Source organism: Lepisosteus platostomus, chromosome 1 (genome assembly GCF_059453375.1).
Source record: "Lepisosteus platostomus isolate fLepPlt1 chromosome 1, fLepPlt1.hap1, whole genome shotgun sequence".
In the NCBI taxonomy this organism is placed as follows: Eukaryota; Metazoa; Chordata; class Actinopteri; order Semionotiformes; family Lepisosteidae; genus Lepisosteus; species Lepisosteus platostomus.
This window is the reverse complement of record NC_142611.1, coordinates 45,442,628-45,466,123: the sequence shown is the minus strand read 5'-3', so window position 1 is coordinate 45,466,123 and position 23,496 is coordinate 45,442,628. Positions and strand designations below refer to the sequence as shown.

The 23,496-nt window shown below is 35.2% G+C and overlaps 1 protein-coding gene across 2 annotated transcripts; it reads right to left on the bottom strand.

Annotated features, from left to right (window-relative positions):
* Positions 1–12,078: 12,078 nt before the first annotated feature.
* pcdh18a (protocadherin 18a) lies at positions 12,079–18,074 on the bottom strand. 2 transcript variants are annotated; one of them, XM_088630216.1, is made up of 4 exons: positions 15,064–18,074; positions 14,592–14,647; positions 13,894–14,063; positions 12,079–13,193 (listed from the first exon to the last, which is right to left on the bottom strand). In XM_088630216.1, the coding sequence occupies exons 1-4, from the start codon at positions 17,560–17,562 to the stop codon at positions 12,529–12,531; spliced, it is 3,390 nt and encodes a 1,129-aa protein (XP_088486342.1). In that variant the 5' UTR covers positions 17,563–18,074; the 3' UTR covers positions 12,079–12,528. The 2 variants fall into 2 exon arrangements, with proteins under 2 accessions (XP_088486342.1, XP_088486333.1); XM_088630207.1 differs by having other exon boundaries at positions 14,592–14,680; positions 15,064–18,073.
* Positions 18,075–23,496: the final 5,422 nt, after the last annotated feature.

Genomic DNA, 23,496 nt, shown 5'->3' with positions numbered 1-23,496 from the left:
CCCGCAACCTTTATTTATTTATTTTCAATTCCAAACCAATCCAAACCAAACTTACAGTATCTGTTTTTACTTTTACCTTAATCATGGCAGAGAAGAGTTTTATAAAAGTAGGAAGCTTGTGGCTCATTTAACCCCACATATCAGCCAAAGATGTACTAAATGAGAAGTGATTTCCTCAAGGCTGTCCTGCTCCATTTCCTGCAGGATAGCCTGGTACTTGCCACAGACAACAATTGCCACCTGGCCCAAAATTCTCCAGACACCTTGAGATGGAATAGGATTTTAAAGTTGCCCTGAAATGGAATCCTGTCTAAATTGACTGCAAAAGCATTACTAAATTAGTGTTGTTCTGTTTCAAACTGTCTGGGGATTTTTGGGCCAAGTGGAACTCTACACAGACCTGCTGCTCAGATTTCTGTTTATTTTAGCTGGAAAGCCCCAAGGTCACTCATACCCTTTTATTTCAAATACTTTTTATTGATCTTCCACTTATTATTATCTACCCAAATAATATGTCATAAATTAAATGTGAACAGGCTGCTAAAATTAAAGAAATAAAAAATGTATGTAAAATGCAATGTATTCTTTGGTGAACAGGGTGTACGTGCAAAAAAAAACAATTTTTGTACACCTGCAGAGGTTAATGCCCCATTTGTATTACAGTATATATCTGAATGATTTCTGTTGCTTTCTGAAAATAAATGCATTTGTCATTGCTGTGGTAGTATCACTCCCTTGTTTGTGTGTCAGGTTTCATGCCTGGTCTGAGACAAACACACACCTAAATGTCTGTATAATGTCTCTCTAGTGCACAGATAATTTGTGTTATAGTGGAAATCTAAAATTATTCTCCATATAAACTCATATTATTTTAAAACAGGAAATAAAAAAAGACAAAGGATTTTGGTGCAGCACCACACAAGAAAAAACAAATATTTACAGATATTGTTAAATTAAATTCTTGACCAAATTACAATTTCTCTTAAAAAGCATTCTACCTGTTTGAATACTTTTAGATGTTTGTTTTACTTTTAGATGATGTAGGAAAACATAAATGTGTCTACTTTTGAGCAAATCACTGCACATGGTGCTGACTTCTTAATTTTTTTCAAGTGACAGATACTGTAGCTGCTAACATCTTTTGCCTCTTTTACCTTGTTTGTGTTTTCATTATGTTTTCATTTCACAATTTAACTTATAGTACCTTGTAAAAGTATTCACTCCTCTTATCAAGTCTCATTTTGTGAAAGTGCAGTATAAATGATGCCTACTTATTTTTTGAATTCCATATTTTGTTCAAAAACAAAATGTTCAGAATGAAGACTTTAAAGGGTAAGATAAGTCACATAAATGTCAGCAAAAAAGAAAAAAAAAATGAAACATGTTGATTGCATAATTATTCAGAACTGTGAACCGAATATTTGTTGGAACTATCTTTGGCAGCAACTAAAGTCTCTACCAACTTTACACACTGGCATGGTGTAGTTTATGCCAGTTCTTTTTCTCAGATTTGCTCAAGCTCTCTCAAGTTGCTCTGGATGGCTCATAGACAGTATACATGTCTTTCTACAGATTCTCAATAGGATTCAGGCCAGCTCTCTGAATGGGCCATGCAATGACTTTTACTTTTTTTATTCTTAAGGCACTCCAGTCTGGCTTTGACCTTATGCCTTGGATCACTGGCCTGCTGAAAGGTGAATGTATGTCCCAGTTCTAGACCTGAAGACGTTTTTTTAAGATTTGACTCCACTTTTCTCCATCAATGTCCCGATCAGTCTTAACAAGCTTTCCAGTGCCTGATGATTAGAAACAGAATTAATTTAATGCCGACACCATGCACTATGTTTAGTTTGAGTCAGATGTAACGCTTTGCATTTAAACTAAAAAGTTCCAATTTTGTCCTGACCACAAAACCTTTTGCAATATTCTACCATGTTCTTTGTTGTAAACCACATGTATTTAAGATGATTGTTTTCAGTTCCATACAGTCCCTTTGTTCTACCTCTTCCAAAAGTTGGCATTTGCCATATTATTGCATCCCTAACCAGTTGGCTGCACAGTTTGGAGGGACAGTTTGATTTAGGCAAAGAGATATGAAAATGTCTTTAGAATTGTTTATACCATCTCCTGATCTGTGCCTTGATACAACTTCATCCCTGAGATGTGGCTGAATCTGTTCTTGAAATTCACTGTACAAAGGTATATTTGTCAACATTTTTCCATTCTTTCAAGTTGTCTATTTTCTTCTTTCTTTTTTTTAGTTTTGAATTAGGATTACATACTATTAGATCTTTTACATTATACACCAAATATTATTTGCTACTTTACAGGGTCATGACTGCAAGCTTTAAAGCAAAAACTGTGCAAGAGTGTGCTTTTTCAAGTCATTGTATATACACAAAGCAAGCATAAAAATATACTTTCCAAGGCAAGTACTTAATAGAACAATAAAATATTTAATTGACTATTTAAAGCAATTTATCAGTTGAATAGTGAAAAATAAAAAGCACTTTAAAGCCAATCTGCTAGCAATGAGTCCTAAATTATTACCGTGAGTATGACTATGGGAATCATTAACATTTAGCATACATATACTCAAAACATTTTTACAACACATATTAGTTAATTCTTTCATTTTATTTTACATGAAAATGCATAGTTGGCTTGTTACATGAATCTAATCATTTCCTAGGTGAGTACAGCTTTAAGCTTCCTTTTCCCTGCAGGTTTATAATGACCAATCCATTGCTGATTTAATTCAGCAAAGTCCACCTTTAAAGTCCCCACATGAATTGATAATTCAAAATGCTTTTGTCATGTTAACATTTATGTTAAAATCATTATGAATATAATTCATGCAGCATAATTTTCTTTCCATCTGCACTAAGATTCCTTTTGTATTCAGTATAGACTATGCTTTTTCTTTTGTTTGATCAAATTCCTAGGAAACAAGACAATATAGTAACATAGTAATAAAGAATAATAACGGTTTCTTCTACCCCCCTTCCTCTATTCCTCAAGCCCTCTCCAGGTGTACTCCCACTATACACACCATAAAAAATCAATAAAATGAGCAATAATTCCTTATTCTGACATCCCTTGCCTGTAGCATACCATCTCTGGCCACATCTCAGCTCTCTCTTTCTAACCTAAAGCGAACCCTTAACTCATCATAAGATAGTATGTTTAAGGAGGATTCATTAATAGTTTCCCAGACTTGGACCCTTGAAATCATGGACACATGCTAGGGAAAGCTCTGTATAAACTACTGTACATCAAAAGAAGCAGTATTGACAGTTCACAAATTCTTATTCTGACAGACTAATCAAGTGATGAGTTACTATTCAACAAAAGAAAGGCTTGAGAACAAGGAATATTTCTCCCCAGAATAGTAAATTTGTTGAGACCCACTCAAGGGCATAGGCATATCTGAGCACTCCCACATTAAATAAAAAGGTGCCTGTCACTTTCTGAGGACAGCGAGTACACTTTAGGGAGCCAGTATTGGGGGAGTTCCATTATGGAATGTCTCTTAGTAGTCAAGTAATTTCTATGAATAAAATTAATATGGATCAGTTAATGATCAAGGTTTTTAGAAACCAAACTGATGATATTCCAAGCTGTATCCCCCATTAAATGGTCTCAGCTAAAAGAGCTATGTCCCTGTTCCAGATAGCACAGATAGCAGATTAGCCCCATAAGTATACATTGTAAGGGGTTTGACGCTTAATCATATCCCTTTCCACAGAAATGTACCTACCACACAATTTATGAGGAATTGTAAATTGTACTGTGCATACTGTAGGCGGGTAAAAAGTGGAAAATATAATGTGGAGAGTGCAATCATTTGCGTTATATTATATGGTATGTAATGATAGGTAATATATATAAAATGCTTAACAATGAGTATGTTTACAGGTAAAATTATGTCAGTGAAGTGCAGCAGGACAATTCAAACCCAGATACTTGTATATCACAAAAGTATGATCTTATCACTTAAAAATAAGACAATATCATCAGCATAAACTAAGACGTGATGCTGCATGCTTTAATACTTATAGTCCCAAAGTATCAACAGATTGGCAGAGTGTTTGTGTGAGGGGCTCTAATGAAACTGGCAAACAACAGCGGGGAGAGAGGGCACCCCTGATGAGTGCCATTGGAAATAAAGAACCATGCAGAACATTTGGTGCCTGAAAGCATCACCACCAAGGGGTTTTGCATATAAAATTTTTATCAGTTGAATTAACTCTCTCTCTAAACCCATATGTTCTAAGCACCCACAGACAGTCCCATTCTATATCATTGAAGGTCTTTTCAGCATCTACAAATTCTGTTCTCATAACTGCTATAATAATAAAATTCATTTTATTTTACACATGCCATCACCCCATATAAGACCAAAACAGAAAAACAATCAACATCAAAGTGCATACCCTTCTCCACAGAGATTTTCAAAATCTCTAACAATAAGGGATAATGGCAAACATAAAGTGATGTTAGTCATATGTAATCCTGCCCAACCCACAATGTAACACAGAAAGACAAAGCAAGGAAACACATATTATGAAGTTATATCAATTCCCTCCTCCTCTTCACACTCAAGGTTAGCAACATTACAGTACATAGGCATTACAAAAACAGGAGAGGAAAACAATATACCATACTGTATGTACATGTAAGAGTGATTTTTATGCAGCCAAAGAGAATCATTCTGTGATATCAGGAATAAGTCATCAATGTGAAATGTATCATAACAGAAAGCCTTCCTAGCAGATCCTCCAGATTCCAGATCAGGTGGACAAGACAGGAAGTTCTCCTCCTTTTCAAGGGACAGATTATAACTTTTCTCTTCACAAGAGTCTCTAAAATCATTGCGCTCAGCAGCTACTGATGGCAACCTGCAAAAAACTTAGTAATGGTGATTACCATCAACTTTAATCAGCTAGGAGTTCTGACAAGTCTTTTTGAAGGAGTAGATTTGAATCCCACCATTGCCAAAGGCTTTAGCAGTAAGTGTATGGAAGAAGCTATTCAGCATTGGCTTCTTTCAAGCAAAGGCTGAGTGAAATCCTTGGCTTAATCAGTGACTAGCAATCAAACAAGATTTATGGACTAAATGGCTTCCTCTCATTTGTAACTGGTCTTATGTTCTAAGCACCTGATAATATACCTTGTTAAGACATAATGTATGGGATTTTATTGAATGAAGCAGAGAAAAAGCAAAAATGTCATAACACAGTAAACATAAAATGCAATTTAATGCATGTAGTAAAAAAATATAGAATAGGATTTATTTTGTTTTAATCAAATTTAGCATATTATAATTTCACACATTTTCTTTCCATATCTTTATAATTTTAATTATAAATAATTCACAACATTTAAGATCTGCATATTTAAAATAATAGCCAAACCGAAATTTACATCAAAATGTGTGGGTTCACAAAGCCAGATTCATAACGCAGAAAAATGAATAACATACTGTATGTGCACAGTTAAACGCACCATCAAACAATTGATATTAATTCATATAGAAATCAATCCTCCCAAATAACTCATTAATATTGCCTAAATGTACAGTAGTTTGAGTTCTATGATCATGGTTTTGAGACTTGATTAATAATTATGACCAGGATTCCCCAAGAGATGTCACACAATTGATCGACCACTACTGAGAGTTGGTGAGATTAATTGGCCAGGACTCTCCCTTTATAATAAAATGGTAATTTCTTGAATTTGTTTAGTGTTATTTATTGCAAAGGATCCCTAAGCATCTTGCACCTGTGAAGTGAGGCACTCATTTGAGTAAAGCACTGCAGCAATTCTGCACCAGTAGAAACAATAACACCAATAGTTATAAAAAATAAATCTGCCTCCTAATGCATTTTATTCATAACATCTTTTTTACATATTCAAAGTAAATAATAAAGAATGTAGACGACAGTGAAGTGACCCAGTACATTGGGTCAAAAGTAAAAATAATGTATCCAATTAAAGCTCTAGTAAAAAAGATAGATCTCTAAGTTAGTTTTTAAAATGGCAGAATCTCTAATGGTGTTGCACAGATGAAGGTTTAGTGTAAGGTTTAGTGTCTTTGGTATAGTGAAAATGGCTAAAATTGCTAACATGTTGGATTATACCCTTAAAATAACCCCTTTATCAATATGTAAGCAGTTGAATATACTATAAATTTGAATTGATTTAAATTGATTATGATGTACTTTCTATAAACAAGGTTCAAACATATACAGTGCCTTGCGAAAGTATTCGGCCCCCTTGAACTTTTCAACCTTTTGCCACATTTCAGGCTTCAAACATAAAGATATAAATTTTTTATTTTATGTGAAGAATCACCAACAAGTGGGACACAATTGTGAAGTGGAACGAAATCTATTGGATTTTTGAAACTTTTTTAACTAATAAAAAAATGAAAAGTGGGGCGTGCAAAATTATTCGGCCCCTTTACTTTCAGTGCAGCAAACTCACTCCAGAAGTTCAGCGAGGATCTCTGAATGATCCAATGTTGTCCTAAATGACTGATGGTGATAAATAGAATCCACCTGTGTGTAATCAAGTCTCTGTATAAATGCACCTGCTCTGTGATAGTCTCAAGGTTCTGTTGAAAGCGCAGAGAGCATCATGAAGACCAAGGAACACACCAGGCAGGTCCGTAATACTGTTGTGGAGAAGTTTAAAGCCGGATTTGGATACAAAAAGATTTCCCAAGCTTCAAACATCCCAAGGAGCACTGTGCAAGCGATCATCTTGAAATGGAAGGAGTATCAGACCACTGCAAATCTACCAAGACCTGGCCGTCCCTCTAAACTTTCAGCTCAGACAAGGAGAAGACTGATCAGAGATGCAGCCAAGAGGCCCATGATCACTCTGGATGAACTGCAGAGAACTACAGCTGAGGTGGGAGAGTCTGTCCATAGGACAACAATCAGTCTTACACTGCACAAATCTGGCCTTTATGGAAGAGTGGCAAGAAGAAAGCCATTTCTCAAAGATATCCATAAAAAGTCTCGTCTAAAGTTTGCCACAAGCCACCTGGGAGACACCCCAAACATGTGGAAGAAGGTGCTCTGGTCAGATGAAACCAAAATCGAACTTTTTGGCCACAATGCAAAACGATATGTTTGGCGTAAAAGCAACACAGCTCATCACCCTCAACACACCATCCCCACTGTCAAACATGGTGGTGGCAGCATCATGGTTTGGGCCTGCTTTTCTTCAGCAGGGACAGGGAAGATGGTTAAAATTGAGGGGAAGATGGATGCAGCCAAATACAGGACCATTCTGGATGAAAACCTGTTGGAGTCTGCAAAAGACCTGAAACTGGGACGGAGATTTATCTTCCAACAAGACAATGATCCCAAACATACAGCAAAATCTACAAAGGAATGGTTCACAAATAAACTTATCCAGGTGTTTGAATGGCCAAGTCAAAGTCCAGACCTGAATCCAATCGAGAATCTGTGGAAAGAGCTGAAAACTGCTGTTCACAAACGCTCTCCATCCAACCTCACTGAGCTCGAGCTGTTTTGCAAGGAAGAATGGGCAAGAATTTCAGTCTCTCGATGTGCAAAACTGATAGAGACATACCCCAAGCGACTTGCAGCTGTAATCGCAGCAAAAGGTGGCTCTACAAAGTATTAACGCAAGGGGGCCGAATAATTTTGCACGCCCCACTTTTCATTTTTTTATTAGTCAAAAAAGTTTCAAAAATCCAATAGATTTCGTTCCACTTCACAATTGTGTCCCACTTGTTGGTGATTCTTCACATAAAATAAAAAATTTATATCTTTATGTTTGAAGCCTGAAATGTGGCAAAAGGTTGAAAAGTTCAAGGGGGCCGAATACTTTCGCAAGGCACTGTAGCATACATTTAATAGACAATCACACCAATATGTAGCAAATGCTTACTAAAAAACAAAATCTTCTCCCAATTCCCTCCTTCCAGTTCTTGTTAAATTCAGCAACTTGTTTCACGCTATCAAGATTATTGGTGGGTTCCCTGTATTCTGTATGTCCATGACCAGTCACAAGCAAATGTACTACTTTGGGGTACCTCCCACTCACTTTCCAATACATGACAAATTCGAATCTTACACTTTAATTTATGGGTGAAAAAATATAGTGCTACCTACTTCTATAGCTTGGCTGTGTAATGGTCACTAGGAAAGGTATTCTAAGTAATAATCCTGCATAGTGACCCTTTCACTTACTCCTTAGTATAACCCCTTGTTATAGTGTGGAATTGGCTTACCATAATAATGGATATGTCCTGGTTTTGTTTAAATCTTATCAATTTGTTTGATTTTGTTATTATATTGTTGCCATAATAAGAACAATTGGTAGTGAATCTACTATGTTGAAGTTAGTAATAAAAGTGTGTACTGCATATAAGAACATGCATAGAGTACATACAGTACATGTGGAGCAAATAAGAAAAAGATTCACTCTCACAAAAATATTAACTCCTGAGAAAAAGATAGTGTTTATTTCACAGGTCCTTTTTTTAAACAACATATTGTCTTTCTAAAAATCTTAAGTGGTAAAACTGTTTGTTATAGTTCTGCTCTCACTTTGTGTTCAGTTTCATTTTGTCAGAATATAGTAAATTAAAAAATAAAATAAGATTTAATAGGAGATCACAAGTATAGAAATACAAATGTGTGTTTGAGAGAGATTTCAAGATAAGAACAAATACATTTTAAATATTTTTTTTCAGTAATACTGTACTGTCACTTAAACCATTGCAATTCTTTTTTTTTATTTTATCTAATTTATTTTACTCGCAGGTAACTGCATTAATGCTTCAATATACTGCAAAATAATATGACTAAAACATCAATTATGGATTCATGGTTCATTTTTAGAAGACTAATTTGTACCATATAAAAAAAGAAAGGTCCAATATACTATTTTCAAGGCATACAATATACTGTATTTTATTTTTTACACACCCATAAAATAATATTCTAGAATAAAAATGTCAAACCTTATTTTGCTTCAGTGCATCTAAGTACAAATGACATCAATTCAAAACAGAAAATGTTGCTTTACATTTACCTAGGTATATTTTATTCTTGACGTTACAAACTCAATCAGATGAAATCACTTGTTCATGTATTCTTTCCCTAAACTTATATGCAATTCATTCTAGTGATCCCTAGAGGTCTCTGTATTACACTCCATTTAACCATTTACAAAACTAATTTCTGTGATCTAAAATATCATTTTTTGAAACAGGATATATTATATTTTTAATAAGCAATCAAATACTCTGTTATAGGATTAATAGAAATAACACAATTACATATTGTTAGATGAAATTACTTAAGATAGTTTAATGTGCATCTTTATGTCAATCATAGCTTTTTTTGCTGTTTGACTAATAGAAAACTGTGACATTTAACCACTACTTTCTGCTGTAATTTTTATAGGAATGTCTAATGCTTGAAATCTGAGTTATTCCAAAATGCCATATAATATTAATGGCACAATATAATACTGTTTGAATTGTAAATTGCAATGATTATCATTTTTTTATGAATACAGGCTACACAGTTTTAATAAAGAACTATATTTAGATTTATTTATTGCAAATGAAGCACAGCATTGTTTCTCTTAGTGTCTTGTTCTCCACTTGTAATAATTTCCATAAACTGAAGGGCTTTTTTTGTGACCTTTAAAATTTCAAATGGACAACATAAGATGAAAAATTAATGCCTAGTAAATGTAATTAATAAATTATTGCCTGGAAACTAATTCTGCTCTACATTAAAAATCCAGTTAGACAACTAGGATGTAAAAGATGAATGCCTTGTAAATATCATTAATAAATTAGTATGTAGAAATTCAGCTCTATATCAAGCCCAGTTTATGTTATAACTCAGTGTAAAACATTTTTAAGTTTGACTTGTTTACAGATGAAAATATTTTCATATAAAAAGCTCAAAAACTATACCTAAACAATATGGTATTGCCCTTTGTGATTATTAATACAATAACGGCAGACCCTGCGCTCTGACCCCAAGCTTCTCTCCCTGTCTCTGTGTCTGTGTCTCCCTGGAGAAAAGCTGGGGTATGCGAAAAGACGCATTCCTAATGCAAGAAATTGTATAGGGCTAATAAAGAAACATTATTAACATTATTATTATTATTATTATTATTATTATTATTATTATTATTATTAACATCAGTCCAATGACTTATTAAAAATGATTAATAGTACATTTGTACTTCAGATATGAGAAGGGTACTGTAGCACCATTTGTAAAACCTGCTTAAATAAGGAACTCCCAATATTATTTTGAGATACAGGAAACAATCTCACCATTTAGTTACCATTTCTCTGAAAACAGTGTAACCATGATGCTCCACATTCTTAGTTATGTAATATATTGTAGTTCTCTAAGCAGGCCAGTATGGGTCCATTTTAAAAGCAATCCAATGTACTGTATCTAGAGATGGATGGTGTCTAGGGGTATGAATATGAAGAAACCATTGCACAATCACAATACGACAGGCAATACAACACAACTGTAATACAACTTCTTAGTCCATCATTTTGCACATAGAATGCATGAATGAGAAGTCCTAAGTCTTGAGTTGTATCTCCTGCAACAATATGACAGCATTGGAGAAGAACGTATTAATATTCATGCCCATAACTCAATGCAGCTATATGCTCTAAATACCTTCTTACCTGTAAGGGTGTTCCTTCAAAGAAATAGATACAGTATGTTTATGTGACCATACATATAGAATGGGCATATCCAATGCATAACATGTGGCACATTTTATTACTTACAAAATTAAAATTTTAGGCTGGATGAAAACCAGACAATTAGAATTGTCTTCCTGGAAATTAGAGAGTCTAAAATATTCATAAACATATTTAATCTTGAGGCTAAAAAGAACCCAACATCCTCTTATTACAAGCACTCCCTTATTATCTGTTTGTTTGCATTCATACTTTAAAATATGCATTATCTATGTTTTGTTTTGTTTATAGTGATAAAAAAACATGTATTTGTAACTCACAGAGGATTTAATAATAACACATATTCGATACATTTTTAGCATTTTATTTTGTATGATTTATTTTAGATGTTATTACAATTTGAGCAAATGAGAAATTTGTATTTATGCATTTTTAGAAATGCCATTGATAAGCAAGTAGTATAAAGATAATATATTACACACTTAAATGTCTTTGGTCCTGTAAAATTTCAGGTTTACTTATTTGATATCTGGTGGATGAAGACTCTGGCAGGACACAGATAACCTGGTCTTTGTTAAATCAATAGTACTCAAATTAAGTTTGTGTTTTTGACTTGCGTGCAGTCTGAAAACTAAAATTGCATTTGAAGGATGAATCCATAAATGGTAATGCATTACTCCAAACAGCAGGAGGAGCTCAACAAAAAGGAAGGGCAACAAACTTCCTGAAGACTTACTGTATATCTTCATATGTACATTAAACTATTTTTTGCATAAACTCATAAAAAGCATGAATAGTGTTATTTCACACAGTTTCAAGCTAACACTTCAGAAATTATTGTAATGTCCATAATTCACACAAACCTTTTAGCTTGAGATATAAATAAAATGACGTGAAATTCCAAATGTATTTTTAAAGGATAAAAAATCCCTACTTCTAAACCCACTTAAAGATTTAAGTATTTAAGTATTGAATAGTGAGATGTAACTGAGTCTTGAGATGGTGTCCTTATACTTAGCCATTAACAATTCCAAGGTACTGTTGCACAATCTAGTCACCCTAAAGTTCCCCTTTAATTCAAATGGCGAGACATGCCATGTAATGGGGATGTTGGGTGTACCATTTCAGTAGTGAATTAAGATTTCCATACAGTATGTTAAGTGCTTTTGGAACCTTTGAAATTATAAGTGCTATATATGCAATTAATACATTTTAAATTCGCATTGATTAATTCCTTCTAAAACTTATATTTGTGTCAAGAAATGGTGATCACTTTCACACCACTGATATTACCAAATGCATATTTTGTACTTTCATTACAACAGGACTCAATCCTCACTGAATTTTGTTCACAAGTTTGAATGTTTTTATTAAACAAATTATCAAACATTGGACATCTTCCTCCACCCACCCACGTCACATTACAAAGAATTGTGCCCCTTAAATATTTTAAATTTGCAGAAAAAAATAAAAAAAGAACTATTTAAATTCATATTTTCAGACATTTTCAAAATTTGCTTACAACATGCATTAATAATATAAAAATAGACTTTTGAATAATTACTGTATATATATACATATATAAATATAAAGAGTACAAATGTATTTTTAAAATACAAAGATAATTACACCCACATTGTGTACACTGTGTACCGAACAATAAAATACAACATATTCAAATAATTAGCGTTCAAAGACACATTTACATTATAAATGCAACTAAATGATAATTTCTCTTTGCTTTCTTCATTTCCATTAATATGGAAAAAATAAAAAGGGTCCATTCCCATGTCTTAGCTCTGCCGAACATCTTGTAAAAGTTTGTTTATTTCAGCAACCAGCTCACTGGCATCCATTATTTCATGCCTACTGTCACTACGATTCACCTGAAGCTGGTTGAGGACATTATCAAAGTCATCCTCTTCATAGTTTTCTGGGATTTCCTCCATGGCTGGCAGCCATTTAAAGGGGGGCTGAGAACTCATGTGATTCACTTGAGTTGGCCCGATACTACTTCCTGGATTTTGGAAATGGGTATTAGCTGCCCAGGCTGCCACCCCCTGAGGGTATGTTAAAGACTTTCCTGGCAAATGTCCCTTCCTACGTTCTAGAGAGTTTGTTCTCTCCACTTCATTGCACTCCACATAAGAGTCCAGTGATGGAGGCAACAAGCGCTGGAAGACCGTGTTCATTTCAGAGAGGAGAGAAGTGCTGCAAAGGTCACCTGCTGCTTCTTCACCACTGCTATTTGAGTCTTTGCCAAAGGTGGAAAAGCTCTTTTTCCGGTCACTGGAATCTATTGACTGCTGATCTTCTTCCAGTGGTGGCTGCTGAGGGTCCTCTCCAGGAATAAACATGTTGTTCCTATAGTCAGATGAAGCTGGAGAGGGTAATGGAGGCATCCAGCACTGGTCCGAGTGCCCGAGAACACGGCATTCTTCTGTGCATAGCTTCATGGCTGTGCAAAAATGGGTACCAATATGACTCAAAACTCACAAACCATCTAAGAACTTTCTCAAATCATCAAAAATGCTATTCTTAGCCATACGTGACCTTTCCAGTTTTTCATTACTTGTGTACTGACTATTTTGTTATCTATAGTAAAATTGTGTAAACTTCTATAAATGTATGGCAACCAAGAACACAAGTCAATGAAACTTTTTTTTCACTTATATCAAGTTTTATAAATAATTCTGCTTCAATAAAATCGTATTTGGCTTTATTTGAAGCAAATAGGTTTAAAAACAACGTCTTATTTGAAAAGCATACCATACAATGAAAGATAAGATCTGTGACCTTCAAAGAAAGTGTGCTAGTCAAAAGCCTGTATAATAGAACTGCTATTTAAAAGAAAACCTGCTAAAAAGTAAGTCCACTATTTTCTTGAGTGTTATTTCTTGTAAATCAATAACCACAATGATTGTAAACATAGTCCAAATTGTCTGAAGAACTTTTTGAAATTATAATCCAATAAAATGGAAGAATATAGCCTAATCTTCCATTATTGTGATTAAATTGAGAACCATTTTACTTTCAATGGGTTTATAATTATAATTAATAATCATTGATGAGTTCAGTGAATTTATTTTTTAAACACATGGAATAAAAACTAGAAGAATACTTTAACAACCTGAAAGTTTCTACATTGTTAACCATACCTGGATGAAGTCTGTGATGCCCCTCTGTTAGGAAAAGATCACTAAATCCTTCACCCAGAAGTCTGTCTATGGGAGACTCTCTTCCCAAGTCATAGTCACTGTCTCCTGCTTCACTGTCTCCCCGACCACTGTCCTTTAGACTGAACTTATCCATATCCTGAAGAGCATATCTGAAAGATTAAAAAATAATGTATATAAAATGCAACTGCTTTCCTTTTCTGAATTTGACATATTACAGTGTTATATACTGAAATATAAAGTTACAATGAGTCACAAATTAAAAGTTGGATTCGAAAGGCAACTAATCCTTTAGTTGACTGGTCTGTATATTCAAAGATTACTCAGTTTAGAAACAAAGAAAACAAACAACAAACATTCATTTCTACAAGTGTTGACAACACATAATATAATTTCAGCATTCTTTGTTTAGTTTGGTTACTTTCAGTATTAATTATAATGTAACAGCAGACTTTAAAAAAATTGCGTCCATTATCCATTACTCCTGTCAAATATACAACTAACAGAAACAAGAATTCTGTGACTTGGCTGTAGATATATTCACATCATGCAGTATACAGTAAGTAGCTGAAGGAGCATTGTTTTCTTATTCTCCTTATGTGTTATTGTTGTTTTGCCTCTAGCCTGTAAAAACTGTTTAAATTAAAACATTCTATTTCATTAACTTATATAATGATTACCTGTAGCTTCTTGAATATTTATTCCCACGGAAACTTGGTCTTGGCTGGTACTGGCCCTGATGAAGCATGGACAGAAGCTGTGAGACTTGCTATATTAAAAATAAATAAATAAAAATAAATAAATACTAATGGAACAAATGACAAACAATAATGAATGAATTTGTTATGCAAAACAGTGAGAAAAATGAGTATGAAAACTAATGCAAATGAAAATGTTAAATGTTAAATGTTAATAACAATTAAAAAAAAATATTAACTGTCCATTCATTAAAAAAAGGAATTTTATCGTGGGCTTTTACACAACTGCCAGCAGAGATTTTTAAAGGAAAAAAAAAACACGTTACTTGAGAGCAGACAAAAACATCAAAATGTGATGTTTTCAAAACCTGTCTTTTATATTTATAAGTGATATACAAATGTACACATATATATATTATAAATTAGTCTAAAAGTTTTAATAATGATTTCTTACCTCAACTGGTGGGGTGGTGTGAGCAAGGTCTAGGGAGAAATTCTCTGGAATATGGTTGGAAGATATGGTCACCAGGCTGTTCAATGACTGTCGACTGTGATGGCTCTGCCTGCTACTCATCTGACCCCTCTCCATGGTTGGTGACGATGAAGGTGATCTGTGATGAGACCTGATTGGCAATGTGCCATTCACAGTTGGCACTAAAGTGATGTCTCCTTTATGAATCTGTCTGGAGGGCTTCTTGGGGTGATTTTGGTAAGTGGATTCAGCGACCCTGCAGTTATAAGATCTTGTGTCTTTCTTTTCTCTATTGCACCTGGTGGCAAACATTACCATAATGACCAGCAGAACTGCACAAATAGCTCCCAAGGAAATAATAATAATCATTGATACATCAAGTGAAGGCTGGCTGCTGGCTGTTGGTGCTGGCTGGAAGTGATTGTCCGTGTTTTCATATAAAATACACTTCAGAACTGCTTTGGCACTGAGCTTTGTAGCTCCTTTATCTTGAACTACAACTGTAATTTCAATTTCTTCATATGGAATGTCTTCCATGCTAACATTGGTATATATCTCACATTTCTTTGGGTCCATGGTGAAGATACTGTCTTCATTGCCTGATACAATAAGACACGTTAACTCAGAATTCACACCAGTATCTCTATCTGTTGCTCTAATAGCAGTAACTAAGTGTCCAACATCAGCATATTTAGGGATAGATATTTCAGCAGTATGGTTACGGAGCTGTGGCACAACAATTACTGGTGGATTATCATTTTCATCTAAAATAGTGAGTACCACAGTTGTATTGCTAATGAGCTGGTGGCCACCTCCATCTCTTGCTTGCACAACAAACACAATTCTACTGATATCTTCATGATCAAAACTCCTGAGAGCATAGATGGCTCCATTAGATGGATCTATTGTAACATATGTAGTGATGGAGCTACCCAAGACAAAGGTGTCCAAAATTGTGTAGGTAACCTGTCCATTCTCTCCAAGATCAGGATCACTTGCCATCACTGATGTAAGATAGGCTCCAGGAGAATTGTTTTCAGACTTAAAAATTTCATATCTGTTCTTCTCAAAATGTGGTGGATTGTCATTCTCATCCTGAACTTGTACAGTAAAATGTTTAATTGTAGAGAGGCTTGGAATACCTTTGTCTTCTGCTATAACTGTCAGGCTGTATTCAGACCTCTTTTCTCTGTCTAAGGAAGCATTAGTTAGAATCATGTAATTTTTTTCATGAGTCTTTTGAAGTTTAAAATGACCATGACCATGAAGCTTGCATATAACTTCTCCATTCAAACCTGAGTCTTTGTCTTCAACTCTAATAAGAGCCACAAACGTGTCTTTGGGAGCTGCCTCGGAAATATAGGCCACTTCTTCATTTCCCTGGGTCATTAAATTAATATTAATCTCTGGTTTATTATCATTGACATCAACCACTTTAATAATAATCTTACAGTGAGCTGGAATTGAATTGGGTCCCAGATCTTGAGCTTGAACATCAATCTCATATGAATTAGAAGCTTCATAGTCAACTGGCTTTGAAAGAGTTAGGTGGCCATTTTCTGGATTGATTTTAAAAGTTTCTAGTATTTTTGGAGACACATGACTACTGAATGAATAGACAACTTTCCCATTAGTGCCCTCATCTGGATCAGTTGCATTGAGGTCGATTAGTAGAGATCCCAGAGGTGAATTCTCTTGTAGATTAATAACATAAGATTGCTCTTCAAAAAGAGGGCTGTTGTCATTTGAATCTGAAATGCTAATTTTAAGAAGAGTTGAGCCAGATTTGGGAGGAACCCCTTTATCAGAAGCCATAAGCTGAAGTTCATAGCTTGATTGTACTTCCCTGTCTAATTCTCTAACAACAACAAGCTCTGCGTATTTGGCCCCATCAGTCCTTGTTCGCACATCAATAGTAAAATAGTTATTTTGGGACAAGGAGTAAGTGTGAAGGGAGTTTTCAGCAACATCTGGATCTGTAGCGCTGTCCAAAGGGATTCTTGTTCCCACGGCTGCACTTTCTGATATATCAATGGCAATAATGGACCGAGAGAACTGTGGTGAGTTATCGTTAATGTCCAGCACATCCACTTCGATATGAAATAACTGTAAGTGTTCCGTCGGTAGAGTAATAACATCAAACTCAATTGAACAATTTAGGTTTTTTTCACACAACTGTTCCCGGTCAATTTTTGCCCCAATGCTGATTTCCCCGTCTTCTTCACGAACAGAAAGCAGAGACGTGCTCCCCCTTTGCATAGCTCGGAACCGCAAAGAAATGTCACTGGGTAGTTTCGATAGCACATCAGACACATCTTCTTTAAGTCTTGCAATTACTGTCCCTACTTTCTGTTCTTCATACACTTTATACTTCAACGTCTTACCTGAAACATGCTGAGTTAACGTGATCACCAAAAGTAGTTTCAGAAATAAGAAGCAAAAACATACGTTCCCCCTCCTGCAATTCATTTTGGAAATCATCTCCAACAGGCTTATATCTCCCGGGGGGAAAAAAGGGTTTGAAAAACTGTATTAAGCCTCGAACATATTAATTCCACCAGGTTTTGAAAGTTCGTTCTCTAAAAAAATCTTAATATTTTGCCATACGATTCTTTTTTCCAGTCGAATTAAACTTCTGCTGTAGCACAACGCCCTGATTTACAGAATGAAGCCTATAGATGAAACACTTGGTCGTAGGCTTGGTCGTTGAAGTGTTATTGATGTAAAAACATTTTAACTTCTCTATGAAAAGTATTGCTCGCGTAGACAGATCTGTTGCACACGCATCCACATAAGCATCCGTAAGAAGAACAACTACAGTTCGTGTTCGCCCAGCAGAGAACTCCTGCCTTCTGTGATGATTTTCTGCAGACTGACTGTCCCAGATAGCCCGCCCCAATCTAAAACTGCAGCTTTTCTTCAACACACTCACGGCGCTACCCAAATCAAGTGCTGCCCCTATAGCCTCCCGAAGACCACTCAAAACAGAGCAGCTATTGATTTACAAAGGACTACAGGACCAGACCCCGCCTTTTTGAATTCACTTTCTCAGAGCGTGCCTGAACAAAAGCTGAAACAAATTGCTCAAGACAAACTTTTATTTTGGAGATTTTCCCTTGTTCTTTAATGATGTCTACGCCAATGACGTCTACTCATAGTCCCTGTGAAATTTTTAGGGTTTAACACAATCTAGATTATTATTATTATTATTATTATTATTATTATTATTATTATTATTATCGCTGTTGTTGTCTTTGTGTTGTGCGACAAGTTATTTCCATGATAATGTTAGAATGTTGTTGTTAAGGGTGGGTGCGTTCAAAAAGAGAAAAACAGGAATCATGTTTAATGGCTTTTTATTAACTCGTTCAAGTTGAGAATATCTCATGCGAATAAATTATGTGCATGAAGGCAATCGTTTTGAAACTTTAAAAGCGGCTAACTTTCTTTAAAGTGGGTCGTGGCGCTTCAGTGTGTGATGTATTAAACCAAGGCGCAACAAGTATAAATGGATAACTTGCTTTACCTTACCTAATTTCGATGTTAATGGCTACATCTGAATTACCATTGATGTGGAAAACATTTCTAAAGGAGTATTTCAGAAGGTTTGGGGAAACATTTTGGATGTTGGTCATTTTCAAGATGTGTAAAAAAAATCGTATATGCTCTCTGGCACATCGTTCAGACCAGACCATTCAGTCCCAGCTTTCCTTTTCTCTCTTGATCTTGCTTGTGTTGTGTGAGAGAAACTGAGAATCCACTAAGACGATTCCAGTGTAAAAATGAAAAACAAAATCGCGGCATGAACTCCTCTCTCTTTTTTCCCCCTTTCTAACATTTCACATGCGTTTTACATGCCATTGTCTCCTCTATCTGAATCCAGCCGTGTTACTAATCGTAGTGAAAAGAATCCGTTCTAATGAATGTATTTAGTACTGGGTCACGCCGATGAACATTCTGTCCCCATGAATAATACTGTTTTACAACTTTGGAGCTCTTTCAGATTTCTGATCCCTGAATTAGCATCCTATATGCAGACTTAAAAAGCAAACATGAGCAACTGGGGCTTTAGAAACCCATGGCCATCTGGCGTGGGTCTCCAACAATCCAACCCAATAATTACATCAATTCAGCTCTGAGCAAACCCCCTTTAAAACACCAATGGGGAATTAGTGCCCATTGAGATCGTGATTCAGAGATAATCTAATTCCATTAGTTCACGCTCTGCTTTCCAAGAGCGTTTATAAATCTTCCCAAAACATTTTTGTAAACTCCAACAGCAACTTCTTTTCATCTCATAATTGAAAGAAATTGCTTACTTTAACCCGCATTTAGTGTCATAACCTGAAATTAACAGGATTTATTTTTTATTGATAGTCCCGTTGGAGAGAATCAATCCTCTATACCATATGTCATCCAGATCTTTTTTGTCTTTTGTACTTTGTTCAGGAGGGTAGATCTACCAAAAGCAAGTTTTTTTATGTGACGTCAGCTGTGCAGCAGCCCTGCTTCTGCATTAGCTCATTATGTTTTATAGCCTACTGTGAAAATCAAGAAGTACTAAATATACACTAAACTCTTTCCTACCCATTCATTATAACGGCTGTGTCTAAAAAACGGGTGCGTGTATCGTTAAAACAGAGTACAGTAACTGACTTTTCCTATTTCACCCCCTTTGACATGACAGACTTAAGGAACACAAAAGAAGTGCGAAGAACCACACGTGCAGCTACGTTGCCTTAATATAGGTTCCTCTTTGTGCTTTCCCCTCTGGCACGTGAGTGTTTCCAAGTGAAAAGGAAAGCTACGCTGCCCCGAAAGCACCCTCCTGTTAGGAAACTTTCAAAGCTTTTTACTTCACAGCACCAACGTCTTAAGTGATTTTTTTTATTCCAAAGCAAATATGTTTGGCCTTAAATGCACAGCTCTTTCCCTTGGAGCCATAACATTCAATTACAGAGGATTTCAGTTTATGTTACATTGATTTGTTTTTCTTTACTATAAATATAAAACGATACTTGTTAGATGACTAAAAATATCAGAAGTAAAGCGCATAATGCTAAAATGTCTGGGACGTTTTATTTTCTAACAGCCTACTTATTTACCTTCTGTTCTTTTCGCAAAATTCCTTATTTACACACTGCTAAGAGCTGATAGTTCGTCATTATGATTTGTCACTAGCACGATGAGATCAATTCAATTAAGACCTTTTAAGAGGTATCATTATTGAGTGCAAGTGTTTTTCAACCATTATGTTCAACTTATCTCCCCAAACAGAATTTAGCATGAGCCATGCTTGCTTGTGCTGATATAAATGAATGATATCTTTACTTTAGTCATTATAGGATGTAATGGCCAATAAAGCGATCTTTGTTGTTATCTACTTTGCACGTTTATCCAGATGATTACTACAGAACAGAACAATTTTACTGAATATTTGTTTTACAGTGTAGCCTGTAAAAACGTAAAATAACGTGACATAACCCTGACAGGTTACTGAGAAAAAACACATGTGAATAAAGTATCGCTTGCAATACAAACTCTCTAGATGTGGAAAACGTTTCTTTTCAGGTTCCATTTATATTTTAGAAATGTGAAGCTGGATTCACATTTAGTATGGTATAATTTTACAATACGGCAACTCAGTCGGATCGTTTTTTGCCCATCAGCCTCTCAGATCTTGTCACGAACGCGAACTTTATTCGCTTTGAATATACTTTTCATACTTCACAACGTTACACAGAGCTACTAAAACGTTAGTAGCTCTGAGAACCAGGAGCTATCTATGATGAGATTTAATAAAGTTAGATACGGGCCGATGGTCTGGTTCTTTTGCATCTTTACTCCAAAGCGTAGAGCAAGCTCAAAGCAGTAATGCAATTACTGCTATACGAACTAGGTGCTGATCACATTCCTGGCACAAGAAGTTGAAATCAATGTGGGTTTAAACAAGTTAGACAGGGTATTTCAAGAACATTGTCCGCTGGTGAAAAAAAAAAGAGAAAATAACTTCAGACGTTCTGAAAGCAGATGCAGACGTAATAAATTTAGACATGGTTCCTTCTGAAAGAGACCATCGATTTTCTGTGTTCACACCCTGAAATAGTGAAAAGAATGTTTACTGAGCACTTTTGGGGTCTCAATAAGTTCATTCAAAAAGGAATTACAGATGCAGTGACTAATTAATAAACATTTTTCAAACAGGCTTGTGTTAGCAAATACGTTTTTCTGTTTGTTCTTAAAACATTGATTTTTTTCCCCTCGATTAAACTTTTTAACGCATTTGTGTGTATAGTTTTAGGTTTAGAGCATAGGTAAATTAGTTTTACAAATTCCCCTTAAAAAGCCATGATAAAACATATCCTAGCTTTTATTTTTTCTAATGATTTAATTTACATTAGGATAAACACCAATACAATGTTGATTTATGAGAAAATTTAATTTCGGATGTACGAAACCTAACTTTTTATAGAATATTCAACAACTTGGGCACGATGATTATGGAAGGGTCTGACAACATCAAATACTAGTAGGGTTACCATATGCATTACATAATGGCAATTAACACAGCAAAACATTCTTAATCTGGATATCAGACGTTCGGTATATCGCATTTGCTTTTAGAAAAAGTTGCCAAGAACTTGACATGTAGACTGTTACAGCATCAGTTAGCCCTTCGAAAGACGTAGTATTCCTGTCCTGGTGCAATAAAGTCATTGTAAACAAGGGCATTGAAGTTTGTTATTAAAATGAAGGGGTGCCTTCTAACAATAGATCTAGCAGGTGGAACGTAGCCGAGATGAGGTTCAGACCAACTGCAGGGTGCCAGAACATCACTCAAAAGTTTGTGTTGGTGGAATGCGTCGTTAGGACTGGTGTTGTAAAGGCACGCGAGCATCTGCTGCCTTGTCTGTCTCATTATCATTCATTCAATTAGCTCCCGCGGATCTTAGACTCAACAGAGCTATTCAATTGTGTGGCCCCTCAGAGCCCTCAACAATGCTCATTGTTATTCATCTGCTGACCAACTTTCACTACTTTCAGTAACAAGCAAAGTTTATTGCTTTATGACACGTGTAGAACTAAAATATTTTAGGAGATAAAATGTACTTGTTCTCTGTTTTGTAATGCTGGTTTGGTACAGGTAAATGGCTTTACAATTTGTCGCAACATTTATATTCTTTATTGAGCTTTTTAGGAACTCCTTTGGAACCAAATCAGTGAACCAAAAATGCAAACAGTTTAAATGATTAAATATGACATTTTTCATTTGAATTGATATAATGATAAGTATAATATGCATGTTACAGCAATGTATTTTCAGGTTAAAAAGTCCTTTAGTTTATTATCTTAAAGAAAATCCACATTTAATAAAAAAAGACATCAATTCATTAATTGTTAATGATAGAAAATGCCACCTCACAAAGGTCTGAGAAAACTATGGTCAGATATGAATAGAATAAGGAGTCAATTCTGGTGATTGACCATGATTAGTTGAAAAAAAAGCATATTAACATCCCAGAAAACACATAGCATAAACATTTTTAGAGTTCATATTTAGTTATAGACATCCTTGAGCCCCATTTGGTCCTGGGTTGCTTTGCTATGCCATGCTCAACAAGGCTGACATCAGAAGATCTCATGTACCAGGCCATCCTCTTGACTGCTTCTACAGTAGTTCCAAATAAACAGTGATATATAATTATATATTTTATATAGGTTCTTTCATGACATAACACTTCAAAGGCACTTTGAATATCACAAGACAAAGGCATAAACAATGAAGATAATTTTATCTAAGTAAGTTAAAAATAATTAAATGCTGATATATAAAAGTGAGCTTTAAGTCAGGATTTGAAAGTGCTGACTGACTTGCAGGATTTAATTTGGGTAAGGAGATTTTTCCACAGTCCTGAATCAACAGAACACAAATCATGGTCTCCAAGGGCCCTGAGCCTCATTTTTGGAACTGAAAGAATGCCAGAGTCCAAAGATCACAAACAACATGTAGGTGTACAGGGAGATTGGTAGTTCACTGATATAGTCAGGACAGGAGCCAAACCATTAAAGGTGAGCAGCAGTATTTTGAATTTTATTCAGAAATCCACAGGGAGCTAATACAAGAGAGTTAAACCAGGGGATATGTGCTTACATGCTCATTTTAGTTTAATTTAAGCCAAGCATTTGTCATGTTTTATGACTGTCTGGCAAGAATCATTCTTAATGCTGCCTCATGATCCAGGTCGTCTTGACAGTAAAATCAAGACAGAATGTGCATTTAATAAGCTTTTATTTAAGTAGATGATGACCAGGCCAAGAGGCGTGTTGCTCAGAAAAAGACTGTCAATGAAATTAAGTGCCATCCAACTGTTACAGCTCCATCTCATCATTCCAGTATCTAACTGCTTTATCCAA